General features: G+C 39.3%; 1 protein-coding gene across 2 annotated transcripts in view; it reads right to left on the reverse strand.

Annotated features, from left to right (window-relative positions):
- Nucleotides 1-18,024, reverse strand: part of RBMS3 (RNA binding motif single stranded interacting protein 3) — a 711,967-nt gene that overhangs the window by 52,330 nt on the left and 641,613 nt on the right. For both annotated transcript variants that reach the window (XM_075143380.1, XM_075143379.1), the window contains 2 exons: nucleotides 11,239-11,335; nucleotides 9,046-9,096 (listed from right to left, as the gene is read on the reverse strand). In XM_075143380.1, coding sequence (XP_074999481.1) covers nucleotides 9,046-9,096; nucleotides 11,239-11,335 — 148 coding nt within the window. The remainder of the gene's footprint in view (nucleotides 1-9,045; nucleotides 9,097-11,238; nucleotides 11,336-18,024) is intronic.

Genomic DNA, 18,024 nt, shown 5'->3' on the forward strand with positions numbered 1-18,024 from the left:
TCTCATCCAATATTTTTAATAATGTCCTTGAATAATAAGATTTGGGGAAATTACGAAGTTGTGAGGCACATTCAGTAAAGTGGCAGATTGAACTACCATACAGGAACGACTAGATTAAACAGAGCAAGGTGCAAATTCATGAAGACAATTAGGCTAATATGCGGTTTCCTTTATAACATAGGAGAATTTGCTGGAAACCTGGACAAAGGAGAAAACTTAGGTATAGCAGTGAATTACAGGATGACTGCATTACTAAGGTCATGTGCACAAGGGAAAAAAGATGTTATTTTACAATGCAGCAAAGTACTCCCAGAGAAGAGAAGGAAGTATAAATGCTATTGTACAAAAGGTTGGAATACTGTGAGCACCGGCTGTCCCAGAAAAATGAATTCAAAGTGGAACAGATCCAAAGAAAGGTCATTGTTGCAGCCAGAGGTACAAAATCCCTAAGTTACTGCAAATGCATAGTGATGTTGACATAGTTAGCCTAGAAAATGAAGATGCAAGTAAGATTTTTGTCTATAAATTAATGTGGTGGTCATCCAGAAGGGAGAAGAGTTACTGAAGGTAGGGGAGAATGTTTGACCATGAACAGGTGGATGTAAAATGAAGAGGAGTACCTTTAGGTTGGAAATTAAAAATGCAGCGCTAAGGAACACCTCAGAGCAAAGGTGTTCTGAAACAAGCCTCCTGATAGGATTATCAAGAGGCAAAAAATCAAACTATTTAATCAGGTTTTGGAAGGGATTATATAGCATGGTTCCTGGATACAGCAGGAATCCTGAGTCTTATAAACTGGTCATTAAGTCCTTAGAGTACATGATTATAATTTTTATGCAACTCCTGCACTAGATAAATCATGATGTAATCGTAAGTAATATATACATTAGCTAGTTTCCCCTACTTATGTAAATTGGTCCTTGAATACACTTGCATAACATAATGGTAATTTCTGGAAGTGCTTTTGTTCTACGGATTAGGAATGTGCCAGAGTCTCCTTCATCAACTTATTGCTGCAAGCGTGATTCTCTTCTCATTCTCACTGTTTCACCTATGCAATTCAATTTTCTTAGGCGAAGTTAACTCTTGATTTATTCTGGTAAAAATCAGATCCAGTATTTCCCTTTGTAGCTAGGACAGGCTTATTTTAATATTTAACAGGAAAACCCTAAACGTTAATAGTATTATTGTGAGGCCGTGTTTAGAGGCATCAGTCAAGATAGGCCCTTGTTCCACCAGACTTTTCACAAACATCTAGTAAAAGCTATTTAGTGGTATGACAGTTTTATAATCTAAATAGATGGGATTAAAAAAAAGACAAATGAGAAACTGAGGCTGAGAAGAAAGACGTTTTCTCCAAGGTCACGCAACAGATCAATGGCAGAAAAAAAATATATCTGTCACTAAGTGCTCTAAGCCTATATGCATCCTTTGAAACCAATGTGAGGAAAGGCAGGCTCAGGTCAAAAAAGGAGCTCCAGCAAGGACGAAAATAGCTATACATTACATTTATGGCTGAACAAGTATGCATGATTTCCATTTGGAATTTGCTTCCAATAACAGTTGAATCCTCTGGGACAAAAGCTCATATGAATATCATATTTTAAAAAACAGTAATACAATAATTAACTTTGCAGTTTACACCTTGATTCTTACATAAACCGCTTCCTACTCAGTTATATATAAAGGGACATCTTGTCAACAGTCTAAAACTTGACTTGATCCTTCACTAGCAGGAATTCACATTTACAACTTTGACACGTTATGCCAGTCTTTATAATTCTTATTTTGGAGTCATCATAGTTACAGTGCTGCCCTGGCATTACTCTCATCATATAACACAGCTGTTCCTCGGTAATGCTCTTCTGGGTTCACAGGGCTCTTCCCTTCTCCAAAGCTGCCCAGTGCCTCACCTGTAATGGAAACGTTGATTTCTGCAGTGCAGGGATGGGGTTTGGGAAGCCAAAAGGAGATCCAGGTCCCTTTCTGCTGGAGAACTCTCCTGCAGCAACATCCTCTATCCTTACTGCACTACGGAAACGAGAACCACATCTCCATCATGAGAAAGGGACCCAACACTGTGTCAGCAGGCACCCACAGTAGATCATTCCCAGCCTTGTCACCAACTAGTGTCACCAACTTATTCAAAGCTTTTTGCTGCCTGTGGCAGATGGAAATTGTTGCCTTTCCTTTCTACCCTCACAGAACTTGCACGTTCGGTAATTGCACTATATGACCATCTGTGTCGCAAGCGGACTTGTGTCCCGCTTACTACACACATACTGTCTGATTTGCTTAAGCACTGCAGAGGTTAGATAATATTAACATCAACTGCAAGACAATGAACATTACCAGGCAAAAAATATGAGATGGTCTATGATGGAGGATAAATTTGAGAGGGCCGTAATATACATGTATCACATGCCTCTCTAGTTCACAGCACACATATGCATGCATAACCATAATGCAATACACATGGTAAAATATTTGATGGTGAGCTAAACTGAGAAATCATCTGACAAATTTATATCACATGCTTACCTAATTCACCACTCTGCTGAGCCCATTACTTTCTGCACACTCATTAATCTAACTCTTGGCCTATAATTAATACCATGTGCTTACGCAGTCCTTCGCTCTCTCCTGATACTATCACATTCTGCCTACTTATTAATCTACCACCTGGACAATAACTAACTTGACCAGTACTAAACAAATGAGGGCATTTTTGCTCCAAATGGCAAACACAATATATGAACCTTACAGTTTGCGTTCAGGTTTTTGATTTGGTGTAAACTTAAAACTTGACGTAAATGCAAATCTACATGCAACCAGAGACGTTACATATATTATATGAAATAAATAAAGTATTAGTGATTTTCAGTCTTAGTTGATGTACGTGAAGTTGGAAAAGTTAAAACAGACTGCAGGCTTTGTACAAAATTAGAGATTGATTTTTTTTAAAATGCACTACATTGTTCCACAGAAGGTACTCTAATGCCTATTGATTAATAACTATCTCTTAAAAAAATAGCCCCTTTTGATAAAACCTACTGCTTTTAACAGCTGTTGTGTTAAGATTTTTCTTGACAATGAAGGCTGATGGTTAAGGTTGCATCTTTTCCGTTAAAAAGAAATCAGTATTCCATAACCTCAACCAGAATTTCCTGGCTTCAAAATCTCTGGGGTACCTTTCAAATTTAGTGTCAGCTGCCTTCTTTTCCAAATATCTTTTCCATTTACATTTATAGATTTGTTTGAAATATATATATACCTTTTTTCCACTAATGTAAATGTCTTTAAAAAATCTTAGACTGCAGGTTTATCCATTTAGTAGTCACACTATCTGTAGAGTATTTGAAAGAAGAGAAAATTTTACTAGAACTCTTAAGCCTTTTTAGGATAAAACAGCAAAGCACAAGTTCCTCAAATGCAAGGGCTTGCCTACTGGAAATGCTTGTGGTTCTCCCGTCCATGTTTTCTAAGTGAATCCATATGTGGTGTGTCTTGCTGCCATCACAAAAAATGTCCAGTTTCACTAGGGGGCTCTAGCAGAGTGTCAAAAGGGGTTGGAAATCTAACTTGGATATATATTTTTCTGCCATTCATATTAATTCGTATTAATTTCTACAACAGCAGCACAAATGACTGCAGCGATACTTTGATATGATTCCAGAAGAGCTGTATAAGCAAACGTACAAACCCCTGCACTTGAGTACGAGATGTAACCTGGGTGAATCGTTTACACCTATTTCCTTTTAGAGGCGTGAGTTGGTTGAGCTTGGGCACTGCTTTTCTGACCTGGGTACTCTCCTCAACACCACAGCACCCGGCATTGAAGAGGGTCAGTCTGAAATTACCCACTTAGTAGCACTGAGCAACTGCTACATACAGCGGGTGCTGGGTGGGAGGCAGGCAGATATGACCTCATGCGAGCCTGCCTGTCCCAAAGGAACATTGCCAATTACTGTCTTGATTATCGGAGTTATAGAATTGGCAGTCCTTGATTTTCTGCCTCAGGAAACACTGGAATTAAAATTGTTCAGCAGAACTTTGGCATTGGTATTTGGTTAGTTATTTCAACCTCTAAACTCTTCAGCCTTAAAAGTTCAAGTAAGTTCATGTTCAAAGGATCTCTTAAAAATACACAGCTAAAAGTTAAAAGACTAGCTGGAGATTCCAATTTCTAAGGATTATTTCCTGTTTACTTTTCATACCAGCTAGCCGAACTCTCACATTTCATCTTGGAGGCAGGACTCAACTGTCTGCAGAGGACATACTTTGCTCCCTTACACTCAAACAGGCAAATGCAAGATGGACTGCCAGCTCTATTTGCTAAAAAGGTAGGGCAACAACCGGGAGTTAGAGAAAGCTGTCTCGGGAGAGGGACACTGAATGCAGCACAAGGAACTTCTTTGTTCAAGAGCGTAGGAATCAAAACACTGAAACTGCTGTGGTATTTTGGGTATTATCCAAAACAACAGAGTCGCTAGTGAGAAAAGGAAAACTGATATATTTCAGTTGGACAGTTTGTACTTTTTATGCTACATTCATGCACAACAATCAAAAGGCAAGAATCTGGAGTCCTTACTCAGCCTCGCTTCTCACCAAAGCAGGGGTTTTACACTGCTTATGAAATAAGAAACGTTTTTGTTGTTGCTTTTAAAGACAGACAGATTACATTCAGCCATGGGCCAGAGGAAGGAAGACAGAAAAAAATAAGGGCGTTTGTTAAGACATTGACCTTTCTAAAAGGGCTGTAAGGGCTTGAGAAATGTCCAGAAGATAAGTTCTCCCAAATGCACTTTATCATTATCAATAGTAGGTTTTTCCATATGCTGCTCTGCTTGCACCCTTCATGCTGCCACTGGCATATTCCTTCTGCAGCTATTATGCAGAAAACTATTCCAGACTGACAAGAACATCTATCTGTGCATACACAGTGATTACTTATGGTCACACAGTTTTACTTGCAAATAAAACAGGGTAAGTGTAAAACCAGTGTGCACATACAGTATTAGGGTAGAGCATTTCTGTTGGTTCACTAAAAAAATTTGCCTTCAGAGAGGAAGAGTGCATGTATTATTTGTAGTAAAGATTTGAACCAAAAAAGTTTTACACAAATGTCATCGTTAATAAAAATGAAGATTATCTGTATGTGAATTGTCTTTAAACAACATGTTTTTCAAAGTTCTCCCTGAACCATCAGACAGCCTTCGGGGACTACAGGAAAAACACACTAATATGGCAAATGTTATAAATCCCCAGAATAACTCTTATCCCATTTATGTTTTGATTCTGTCATCGCTATCCATCTACCCTTATCCTGAGGCAGTAATGAAATACAAGATTTGTTTCAAGTAGGGATGAGTGAGCACTGTACTTCGAAAGCTATAGTTAACTAAACAGAGCCCAGACTGCCATCAGTGCATTAAACGTTATGCCAATATGAGTCCAACCCCACTCTGCCATAACTCTTCTGGAGCTTGTCTTCCTTTACAGCTAGCGATAGGGACCAGGGCATGTGGCAAAGCAACAAAACTGGCAAATTTGAGGCATTCTTAGTTGGACACAGTGCAGTCAATATGGTCAAAAAGTGGTGAAGGCTCCATTTACAAAGGGTACATTTTTCAAAAGTGTCCGAGTCACACATGAGCCTCAAGGTAAATTTTTCATCATGTTCACATGATTTGGGAATCCTGTTTTCCAAAACCTTGAATGTTGTGCAAGCACAAAGATGAGGGAGGTTTTCACATGTGACCCTACTATGCCAGCAGAAGAATATTTTTAATACTATTTATTCTGAAATAGCAATGGTACCTCAACCTATTTGATATTAATTTTTCATGGCTCTTAGTATAAGGCTAGCAAAAATCACTGATAACAAAAAATAAAAACCCTTTTAAAATTGTATTTGCAGTTGCTCATTGGCATCAACCTACGATATCAAGGTTAAAAGTTACAGGGAAAATCATGAGTAAATTATGATATACTTGCAGAGTCCTTGACTGCCCATCTGACTTTCTCCCATTAGGAAAAAAAAATTTCTGACTGTTTTTTCTCATAGAATGTCATTTTGGCTTTTAAGGAGATCACAAAAGTAAGAAAGCAAACAAGGCTGGGGAATGGAAAGCAATATATGCAAATACTTTCCAGTTAATATATATGTTATGGCTATCTGTTAGGGTCAGAGGTTTATCTGGTTGTAGTTAAAAAGCTGCGGAAGGAGTTGGAGATACAATCTTTTACTATAGTGGGTTTTTTTTTTAATCCACCAAGTAAATGGATACAGAATGCACATATGCACACATTGGGAAAATGTGGCTGAAATCGATATATGAAAGGAAATAAAGGAGCAACATCTCTGGCAGGCCAACCTACTGCAGGGGATACCACTGAAGAAAGAGCAGACAGGCAGAGCAGAGGCAGGCAGACACGGGGTGGTAGCGCCACGGCACAGCTCTTCCCTCCTGTCGGTAAGCTTGCCAGCCTGGGAGAAAACTGTCCTGTCTGTGCGCAGCACGCTGAATGAAAAACCTCCTTTGTCTCCTCTACAGCACGGTCCTGCCTATTCTTCTGTCATGAGGGACACTACATGGTGTTAAATTATACATAAATATCAAGTAGGACTTTCTGTCGGAAATGAAAAGCTAATCATCCAGTAACATGATTTAGTGGATACTTACAATCAAAACAAAGAAACAACCACCAGCGTTTGAGCAATTCAAACTGTGCTTTCTGTAAGAGTTCATCTCTACTCACAAAGAGTAATAGAGGCTTAACAAAATGTTCTCCTTCCTGAGGCAAGGGGAATGTAATATTTATCTGCACTAGTTTCCAGTGGGACATCACGCACCACTATCAATCACCTCATAAAATATTATGAGGTAAAGTGGTGGCAATTCAGATAATAACATGGCAAACTAAGTTACAAGAAGAAACAAAAAGCTAACCAAATTAGAAAGTTCCCAGTTTCATCAGCGCACAGGGTTACCAAAACTCACGTCTTAAATTCTGCCAACTTTATCCTAATCTTTTCTGCATTCTTTTTAAGCTATGGAGGTGCCTAGAATAGAGTCTATAGTTAGCATGAAACTACAGCAAACTTACAATGGACATAGACTCTTTATTTTCTTTCAAAACAGGCCATTAATTCTGATGCCTCTTGAGTCCTCTGTGTAGTAATTCTCTGACAACTTTTCAGACATTTCTAATAAAGAATTCATCTCTGAATGAAAGCTGGGGAATGGTAGTTCTGCCTTTTTGCTTTTATACTTCTTCAGCACTAAATGCCTCATGTCCATTTATTTAAGAACATAATCTTGGGAAACACACGGGAAAAATCTTTCAGTGAAGAGACTGGAATTGCTACAGACAACACATGGAGGTAACCCACAATGGCAATGACACTGGAACTGAAACGTTACACCACTTATCCACTGTCCCTCTGCTTTTCCTTCTGCAAGCACACTGCTTTTCATTGACACAACTCTCATATTGACATAACTCAGCATATTGAGGGTGTCACTCACTATAAAAGTTATTTTTCTCTTCACAGCCCTTTACCAAAGGGTAAATACATCCAATCACCACAACACCAAAATACTCACTGCTTTTAGTATTGCAGGAAAATGCTTTGCTAAATATTCTCAAACACACGTATACACAAAAACTGGGATTGGTAAAATGCTTAGGTTCTCCTTTTAGAAAGGGAGTCTTTCTGCAAGGATCAGAGATCCTTTGGCTTCCACAAGTCTGACAACTCATCATACACACACATCTAAGATTTCTTGTGGTCTGCAATTAAATCCAAATATTAGAAGAGAGGACTGATTTTAACTGTAAGTTTGTTCAATACAGCTCGTCTCCCTACAAGGAACACGGCAGTAGCTTTCCTCCACTGAGATGGGAACTTCCACCAGGGTCTGGACAGAGGAGCGGCACCACAGTGGTGGGAATTGGGCTTCCAGGAGACAGTCTGTCCCACACTATGGTCATTGCCTAGTGAGAAAAAACTGAAGAACTTGTCTCCAAAGAGTTGAGGAATGTGGAAGGGGGCTTCAAATTGGGATGAGAGTCCTGTGCTACTAAACGGGTATGTAGCGTAATTATATCCACGTTGTTGTATAGCTAACTCCCACCAGAGTTTACTCTAGTATGAAGTAAAAAAATTTGAACAGAAATGTGAATAACAAACAATCCTAAGCTATACACCTTCATTTTAATTTTACCTTCCTCATATAAATCAATGTATTGATCCTTATGTGGAGCACACATACGAATTTTTGATTAATGACACCATTAAGTGGATCCATACCTGAGAAACTGATCAAAAGTAGGAAACAAAACTAAAGCAATCTGTACGTGGTGGGATTCAGTACATTGTCTCCTTCTGGTATATCAGTAATATTTAGGCAATGTGCATCAAAACTCTTCTGTGAGGTAAACAAAAAATCACCTGCACTGCTCCTACTGAATGTTGGTAGAAGTGTAATGCAACTTTAAGTAATAGTTACAAATTGATGAAAGATGACAATTTACTCAGGGAAAAAAAAAGAGTTGACTGGTCAAATCATAAAGCAGATTCAGATTTGGCAGAGACTTTGTAAGACAGCTGTGCTTTACCCTTTTCCAGTACTTGAAATGCATTACTGAGGCATTGAGGATCCTTTAAAGTATATACAACTACAAAGGACTTTTTGATGGATAAGCATATAAGGGAGGGGTAACATGTGTCGATCCTGGCAATTCAAAGTATGCAGGAATGCAGTTATCTTGCAGTCCCTGAAGCAAAGCTTCAGAAGCAACACTTTAGAGCTTGTTATTCTCTTATAATCAATGCAATTAGATAACATATCACCCATCCTCCCCTTTTCACTAAATCAAATGGTGCTCCTTAAAGAAGCAGAATCTTTACAGCAGAGGGCTCTTGTCAAAGGGAGCAGCTGGCTGCTCTTACATGACCTAGGACTTTAATGTGGCTGACAAGCAGCGGAGGCTACAGTGTGAGCACTTTTAGCTGGATATAAGCAAGTATCCACTTACTGTTGGTTGCATAACGTATGGCGGATGAGGCATCCATGAAGTACTCTGGACCTGCATATCAAATACTTTTAATTAGCACAGAAGAGTTTAAAACAGAGCTCAAAGATTTACTTGAAAATATTCTCTCTATTACAACTACAGAGCTAATTTTGGCAAAAGATTTAAGTCATGTAACTCAACACAAAAATCATTTATGCTTCATAAAGTTCTTGACAAAGGAAAAAGCTTTCAAATTTCACTTGGTAATGTTTTCTACCAAAGTCAGAAGTCTGAGCACCATGATTGCACTGTTTCTATGATCCACACCATTTTATCTCATAAAGCAGTCTTCAATATTCCATGTTGTCCTATTTTTTCATTTGTATTGTTTGCTTTCATCCATCAATATAATCATGAACATGTCATCCAACCAACACAAAATTATAGCTGTGCTACAGCCATCAGTGGGCAACTCATGAGCTATCCCCAAGCTCAGAGAGATGGGCATGCGGCATCTCAGACTGAGCATGAGCAGGGATGACCAGGAGAAAATGACAAGGTTCCGATTCTCCAGATGCCCTGTGATTTTGTTCATGAAGCAAGTGGTGAGAATTAATTGTATAATTGTGTGCCTCAACACTTGCTGAAGTTTATCAAAGTAGATTTTTTGTTGAAAAGCAAGTTCAGTGAAACATCTTTAGAACCAAAACCAGCACACACACATGCAAACACACTTCTACTGCAAAATTTTCTATTGTGACTCCCCACTAGTTAAAATACGTTAGAGCTGCCACAGCTTGCTGCTGTTCATTGCTCCCACTCTTGCACCCTTGCAGTTCCTCCTCTGTGCCAGGGCAAATGCCTTTGGGCTTACACTGCAAACTATCTACAGAGAATTATATGGGTTAAAAAAAATAAAAATCAATGTTTTTGGTGCAAATGCATCAAATCATGCAAATGCATCAAACCATGAACCGATGCAATGGTTCAAGTCAGGATGGGAGAAGGGAGCAGTGGTGAACTGTGGAGCAGTGATGGGAGTAAGTGGCTGGGTGGCCTGAATTCAGGGGCCTGAATAAGAGGGAGGAGGTAAGACTCTTAAGCCAGCTTTGCTACTGAGCAAAGTGCATGTGAGCTGCACTTGTATGTCTCTGGCACTGACATTTCTTTGGTGTTGCCATTTACTGAAATTTACCAAATTTATCTCACCAAAACAACTTTTGTTTGGCAAGTGTTACATATCCATCTAAAATTAAATAACACAAAAGTCAAAGAAAATTACAAGAATTATTTATCTTTGAAGATCAAGTTTAAAACACAGTAAGTGTAAAAACAACCTCCCAGAATTACCTGTAAGCAGTAGCATACCATCTCAAAAAAAAAACCAAACCAACAAACCAACCCTAACATTACGAACAACCCACCATGCAGCTTTACAAGTTTGGGTAGCTTATCTCAGGTAGGGCTCAGGACTGGAAGAGCACTGATGCTTATAGGACAGAAATACCTGAAATGGGAAAATGTATAGCCAATGACCAGCTTCAGAGTGAAGTGATATGTTCCCAGAGAATGGCTAATAATAAAACTATGCAACCTGGTTTTGACTTCCATCTCAGAAAGCCAGAGCATGGCAATAATTTCCCAGTGGAGATCTGCGAGGGATATGCTGAAAAGAGAGATTCTGAACGACAAAACGTGTGGGAGACTAAAGAAGGATATGAGGACAGTTATCCTTAAGTAACTTGCTTTGTCAGGGATTATTGGATAAAAATGAGCGCTTTTAAAGGATGCTGTTACTGGAGCAAATACAGCTGAGGTCAAAAGGTCAAAATACGATGCAGTCAACACAAATTATAAAAAAAATGTATTTAAAAAAACCTTTTGGCTAATGAAGGGGAGCCAAAATGACAAAACATTTCAATAGGAATGATAAGCTTCTGCTGTTGTCAACTGGAAATGAAGCAAAATGCTGTTTACTAGAGAAGCTGACTGAAATAAGAAAAAATTACAGTGGCTTTCATTGCTGGTGTAAAGAATGCAGGAAGCACTTCAAACCCTACACCAAATGATACCTGAATACTACTAGAAAGCCTTTTGTTTAAAGTGTGACTCAAGAGCACAAGCACTCACACAATTTTCTGTGGTATACAGAAAATCATCCACATCCAAAACATAATTAACTGGGAAACATAGACAAGCGCAAATCTGACGTACCTGATATGTAGAGACAGGGGAAGCAGCAATGAATGGCGTGATTGATGTCTGTGGAATCATGCGGTTTGTTGGAATACTGTACGGTGAGGAATAAAATCTGCAAACAAAGAACAAAAGCGAGATTTTTTGCATCTTTCGACTGCTAGGCTCTGACTAACTAATTCACTGCCTCCTGGGCAAAGACAAAAAGAGTCTACACAGGTAATTATGTCCATCTATTTCCAAAACCACAATAAAGAAGATGTGATGGCTCCACTGAACAGATTTTGAAAATGGAAAGGAGGAGGAATATTTACACAAAGCATATTTTTTTCACTTCAGCTAGCACAAATATAGAACTTCACGATACGAGAAGTAATTATCTGAAATGCAAAGACAGCTGATTTTCCAGAGTGCTAGCTAGTGAAAGGAAATTTTTTACGCGATATCAAAGACAATATTACTGATTTCATTTTTACATGTGGTACTGTTTTCTTTTCAGATCTTAATGCTTCAGTGGTGAGAATAACACATTCCATATACATGCCTGAATTATTTTATTAAGGGATGGCTACAAAAACTCTGGCTGAAATTTTCATATTCATCTAGGCAGAGAGCAAAAAACCCACCTTCTGGTGAAATGTATCAGGAATTATGAGTCTAAATGCCCCAGGCAGCACTGAAAATCTCAGATTTAGTTGGTTTTAATTCCACTGTTGCATGCTATGAACAAAAGTTGCACTATATCTTGCTTGATGGTAATAAATGTTATATTTCTTCTCCTTCCCTGTGGGTTAATGATTATTGATAAAATTATCAGTTGGAAAATATCACTACTGGTGGATTGTACACACTTAATATGTGTGTACTTGTAAAGATTTTTGCATTTGACCTTTTTTCAGTTTTAACTGTAAGCCAGAAAAATAAAATTGCTTAAAAAAAAGAAGGTTTGTGGTCTTACAACTGTCAAAATGCTGATATTTTGGACTCCGAGAGTGAGAAATACTCCTGTGCAGTGTTTTCTTGTCCTATTTAAACGCCATGCAGATCCCTTTCATATAGTGTGCACCGATCTTAGGAGTAACAGAAGATTTTGCACATATGCTCTCTCTGTAACAGTGAAGTGGATTACACTCCCTGTCTTTTTATGTTTTTTTTCTCCCCACGCTGAGGCAATCAACAGTAGCTTTCCATGAGAGCCATGCAACAAAAAAATCATTACTGGTGTTTAAGCAAGTGCTCTATTTCCTGATCGCCCTGGCATCCTGGATTTAGTACTAATCAGTCTAGTTCAGACTGGATGCATTCATGCTGGATGCAGGCTCAAATAACCACCGACTTCATCCAACCAATAGCCTCGGAAAAACAGGCTGCCGTCTTTGAAGGTTGGGCGGAAACATTCAAAGTTAGGAGGGGAGAGGGAGACAGAGAAGCAATCATTTGTTCTCTCTATTCCAAATAAGATTTTAAAATGCCAAAAGCAGCAGGTGGCGTCTGAGTGATTTTTTGCTTAATAGAAATATATTGCTATTTTAGGAACATTTATCTGCCCCTACAATGCTCGCACAGAGACTATTTTAAAACTGTGACTTTGCCCAATTTTATATATATCCTATTATGAGAACTTAGAGGCATTTTTATCCCACTGCTTATACCAAACATTAAGCTCATACAACATTGGGGGGGAAAAGGATTTTTACAGCACTAGTCGGGTTCATCTATGGCATTAGCATGATGCATATGTTATCTAAGACCTGCTAAAGGGTCTTCTCGTAGACCAAGGTTAACCAGAAACCACTTTGGCTATGCTGTTGCTAAGTGAATGAACTAAGAAATGCTGTGTGCGGCAAATGAAAACAGTCAATGGCAGACTGGTAGAATTCACTCTATAGGTAAAATATATAATAGAAATACATACAAACCTTTTGAACTGAAGGACAGTATAAAAACAAAACTCTTTTGGGAAAGCAACGTATTTTTGTTCATTCTGTTCTCATTCTGTCCATCAGCCTGGCACTGATGCTGCACTCAAACTCATACTATGTATGAACTGCTCAAAGACGAGTGCAGGGGACAAACAACTTTCCATTTGGAAGTAATGCTGACTCTTTGGAATAAACTCTCCAATAAATGCCAGCAAATGCTACCAAATTTACAGAAAACGTGTGCTAAGCCAAGAACTTGACAGACAGCTAACCACTTAAGTTTCAGCTTAGAGATGCAGTTATCTGAATAGTACATAAGCTTGTAGAATACACACTCTGGTAATGTGAAAAATACAATCCTTCCAACACCTCTGCCAATACCATTTATCTGTTGCAGTTTGGAATGCTCTCAAATAAGCATCAAATAAAACATACTATCAGGACACTCAGCTATATTGTACAAATGGATGCACCAGAGCGTCAAAGGAGAAGGGAAGGAAATCTGACGCAGCAAATGACAATGTGAGAAAATCCAGTTCAAATATTTCAATTTTAATAATAATACTAAATCAAGTTTAACAATCTGAGTCACTGTGACAGGGTGTAGGTCAAACATTTTGCAATCAGGAATCCCTTACATCCAGAGACAAAGGTTTGTCTTCCTGCCACAGCATCCCTTGCACTCAAAGGGATCAAAAAAAAGAAGTTGGATATTGCCTGAGGGAATTCAACAGAGCAAGAACGAACAAGTATATTCTGAAGGCCTCTCTGCCACGTGTGAAGTACAGTGGTGTGGTGAGGACAGGGGTGTCCCTGCTGGGGACAGGCTCAAGTGGAGCCTCCCTGAGGCACGGGGTGCTCAACCTGCCAGAGCGCTACAGCCATGTACCACCCTGGCAGGGCCCGCTCACAAAAAGGGCTCAACATGCTCTCACCCATGGGACACAGAGGCATCTCCCCAAATTCCCTTTACATACAAATAGGCTAATGTCCTAATATGTAATTGGGATAAGTGACATGCTGGGGACCTAAAAAAAAGACAGGAGGAGCAAAAATGCAGGAGTGGCCCGCTCTGGTGTAAATGCTACAGCATCCCAACAAGATCTGCAGCTGCTGACCTCGCCGTATTCGATCTCAGGCTTTCCTTTTTTTTTTTTCTTTAGGCTCAGGGAGAAGTGAAATGAGGTGGAAGATGCATGTTGTAAGCAAGTCCAAGGGAATACAGAATTCTCAGTCATCAGAATATGTACCTCGGAAAGAGGAGTGGAAAGAGATATTAATTATACTGGCTTTGACTCATTTTAGATAAGATTGTTCAATTATGCCCCCAAGTTTCCTGGCATTAAAATGTACAGTATCTGGTATGGTACTTTGAGAGCTGTAGGCTTTGTGGTAGTTGACCTGTGGGCCCTAAGGAGAGCTCTCCAAAAGGTTCAGCTGCATTTTCCGCAAATGCAGTTTGGATCCTTATATTAGCCCATGCAGTTTTTTGTAGGCGTGAGTCAGTGTCCCTACTCCTCAGCTGCAATTGCAATGCTAGAAGCAAAAGTGTAGAAAGGCAGGTGGCAGGGACGAGGCAAAACAGACATTGCCCTTGTATTAAAAATAGACCTTTTCAGCATGCCCAGATTCCATAAGCACAGGGAAAACTCATCACTAGGAGGCAAAAAGATGTTCCTGGATGTTCATGGAGAGGGGTTTATAAAAGGCTCAAAAGAAAGTGTTTTTAAGAGATGTTAAGAAGAACCATGTTCCCAGTACATCATCAGGCACACACAGGCAATGCTTTAAGAACAGTTTCTGTTGCTTAACAGACAAAGCACATACTCCCTTCATACATCAACCCTCCCTCTGCCTTTGGGGACTGCATTATCTGTAGCGTCTGGTCGCTATTTCCCTGCCAAAAAATAGAAAAAAAAATCCATATGGTTCCCATCCTATGGGGGAATGTGCAAGCTTCCACACAGAATCTGCACAAGAGCAAGACCCTATTTGCACTGCAATAAACACCATTTGCTCATGCCTCATGCCTGCAGGCAGTACTGAAAAAGTTAGATTCATAAATAGTATCCTGGGGCTCACATAATGTAAGAGTATTACCAAGCGTTATCAAGGCAGCAATTTTCTGTTGCAATAAGCCACAGAGTCAGATGTTTGAGATGAAAAAGACCTATCTGAATATTGAGCCCATTGGCCAGCAAATGCGCAGTATAGTCCCCCAGATATCAGATATTAAACTGATACAGTACATCGCAATCTTAGTCAAATGGCCAGGAGGACTCAAGCCTCAGGAACATTTTAAATGAGCATCCTTACAGTGCAAGAACAAGAGCTCTATTTTGTTCTTTGTATGAGTGCATTAAACCACTAAAACAATATTAATACCACAAATTGAAAAATCAATAGCATATTACAACAGGCACACTACTCCCCAAAATAAAACCTGAGTACCTTTGTAAATGCAATTCAGAAAAGGCTGATTATAAAAAAAAAAAGGCACCGAGAGATTGGCAGGGGAAAAGAGCTTATCTACTGAAGTGTGTGGTTACCACGTCTTCAGTAGCTCATACTGCAATGCTATGGTACGCTATGGGCCGGATTCTCCACTCCATTATACCAGTTTTATGCTGATGTAACTCCACTGGATGCTTAAACAGAGTTACATGGGCATAAAAACAATATAATGAAATGGAGAATCAAGCTTTACAGCGTAATAGACTCAGAAGAAAATTATCTATTCCTTTGTGAGGAGAAAATCTTAGCTATTTTTAGTGAAAGCCTCTCACACTCTTTTGTTTTATTCCTGCTATAGATTTTCAAGGCAAATACGCAGTTATACAGCAATAATAGTACTACACCATGAGCAATGAGAACCCACCTTTTCATCTGGACAACATACAAGAGTCCAGATTCTTCCCCGAGGTTTGGTTATGCCCCAATCCAAAACCTAATATAATCCACGCCTCTTAAGGAATTGCCAATTTTAAATACCATCCCGTGACACCTGCAGAGACACGTCTCTCTAGTAGGCTTCCATCCTCCATATAATCCTGCATGGACTTAGCAACTTACATGCATCAAAATGCATCTATCAACCCTATAACGGACTCTAACAGACGTCAGCATGTGCAGTCAATCTTTAAGTTTTATTGGTAATTCATACCTCACCTGAATCTTTACCTTGGCTCGGGTATCTTTACATTTCCCATCTCCAGCTTCAGTTCACTAAGCTCCATGCTGGTGGGCACCCAAAGGACTGAGCGACTCATGCTTATCACAGCACATCAACAAGTCCTGAGCTGTGTGCAGGGTCAACACCCGCTTAACCTGACTGCACCGAACAGGCCTGCTACAAGGAAGCGGTCTTTGTTTTACAGACCTTTGGTAACATTGCTCCATGCAAACCTTAGCTGCTTGGTCCACCTTACTGTAAAGTATTATGCAGATTTTACCCACAGGGTGGGTATGGGCACACCATCAACACAAGGGCGCTGCAAGCAGCAGCTTTGTGCTCGCTTCCAGACTGTCCTCACTGTGAGGAAGAGCAATGCTTTTGCCTAACGCCTCTTCACTGACAATTAAGTTAACCTGTTTTACTTCATAGTGCTTAAGAGCCTTTAACTCTCCTTCACCGTGGCCACACACCTGCTCTGATACCCATGTGTTGTGTCTGTGAGGAACAAATCGCATTTGCACATTTTACAAGCAAAGCATCGAGGCGCTCCCAGACTTAGCTAAAATAAAACCCATGAGCTAGATTTTCATTGTACTTGCAAGTAAAAAGGGTTACGAAAAATAGTAAAAATTTATAACTACAGGATATATAGAGACTATTAAATGAATGCCTGGGGAGCTAAAAAGAAACTGTGTAACCAAAGGGTCCTGGTGATCCTCAGAGGACAGCATTTTAAAGATGCAACCAAAGGATGGAACAGCAGTTGTGTAACTTTTGGTGGACAAATCGATTTTTCTGCATAGTAAGAGCTTCTCCTCATGATACTGCATACAATCAAGGTCTCACCACAAGAGCATTTTGAATGAGATGGTTTTGTCCTGATGAAATTGAAAATATTTTCACACTCTAGAAAGAAGAGATATGTCAAAGCGGTAATTAATTGTCACTCTTGGAGAGATATCCAGTGCTGTAGTTTATTTCATGCTATACAAATAAAAGAACATTTAAAAAACTGCAGAGCTGGAATTCTCCATTGGGTATTATTTCTTTTCCCAATGATCAGTGACAGCGTGTTCAAACAATTGAGTGACCAAACCATCTGAGCAGCCTGAACACATGAGTAACACGGGTACTCTCTGATACAAATTATGTCTGATTCTGAGATAACTTTCATAATTTCAAAAAAAATTATTCTTGAAGTAAAACGATATTAATCTCAAAGGATCATTCAAATTACAGTTTCCAAAACATTCACACAACTGACATGCAGGAATTCCTTTGAAATAAAAGCCAGTTGTCCGGATGAAACACTGGTGGATTATGAACTAGTGATGGTTTTATTTATAGCCTATAAAGTGTTACCAACTGAAAAGTATGACGATGGGGGAGAAACACTCATTTGGGAGGTCAGAACAGGGAAATAGAACCAGAGGATTCTGAAATCACAACTATGCAAAAACACTCTTTTTTTCTGAGTTGCTCTGGTTTGGCTGCTTCCTTCACAACGTGAGAATATCACAGTCGTACAAAGCTACTGCTTGTAAAGGGCAATTAAGCAAAATATACTGTTATCATTGATTTTTTTTTTTTTAAAACTACTGGGAATGTCAGATTTTTCCTAAATGCTTCAACTAGCTGTCATGGTTTAACCCCAGCCGGCAACTAAGCACCATACAGTCGCTCGCTCACTCAACCCCAGTGGGATGG

Source organism: Calonectris borealis, chromosome 2, assembly GCF_964195595.1.
Source record: "Calonectris borealis chromosome 2, bCalBor7.hap1.2, whole genome shotgun sequence".
NCBI lineage: Eukaryota > Metazoa > Chordata > Aves > Procellariiformes > Procellariidae > Calonectris > Calonectris borealis.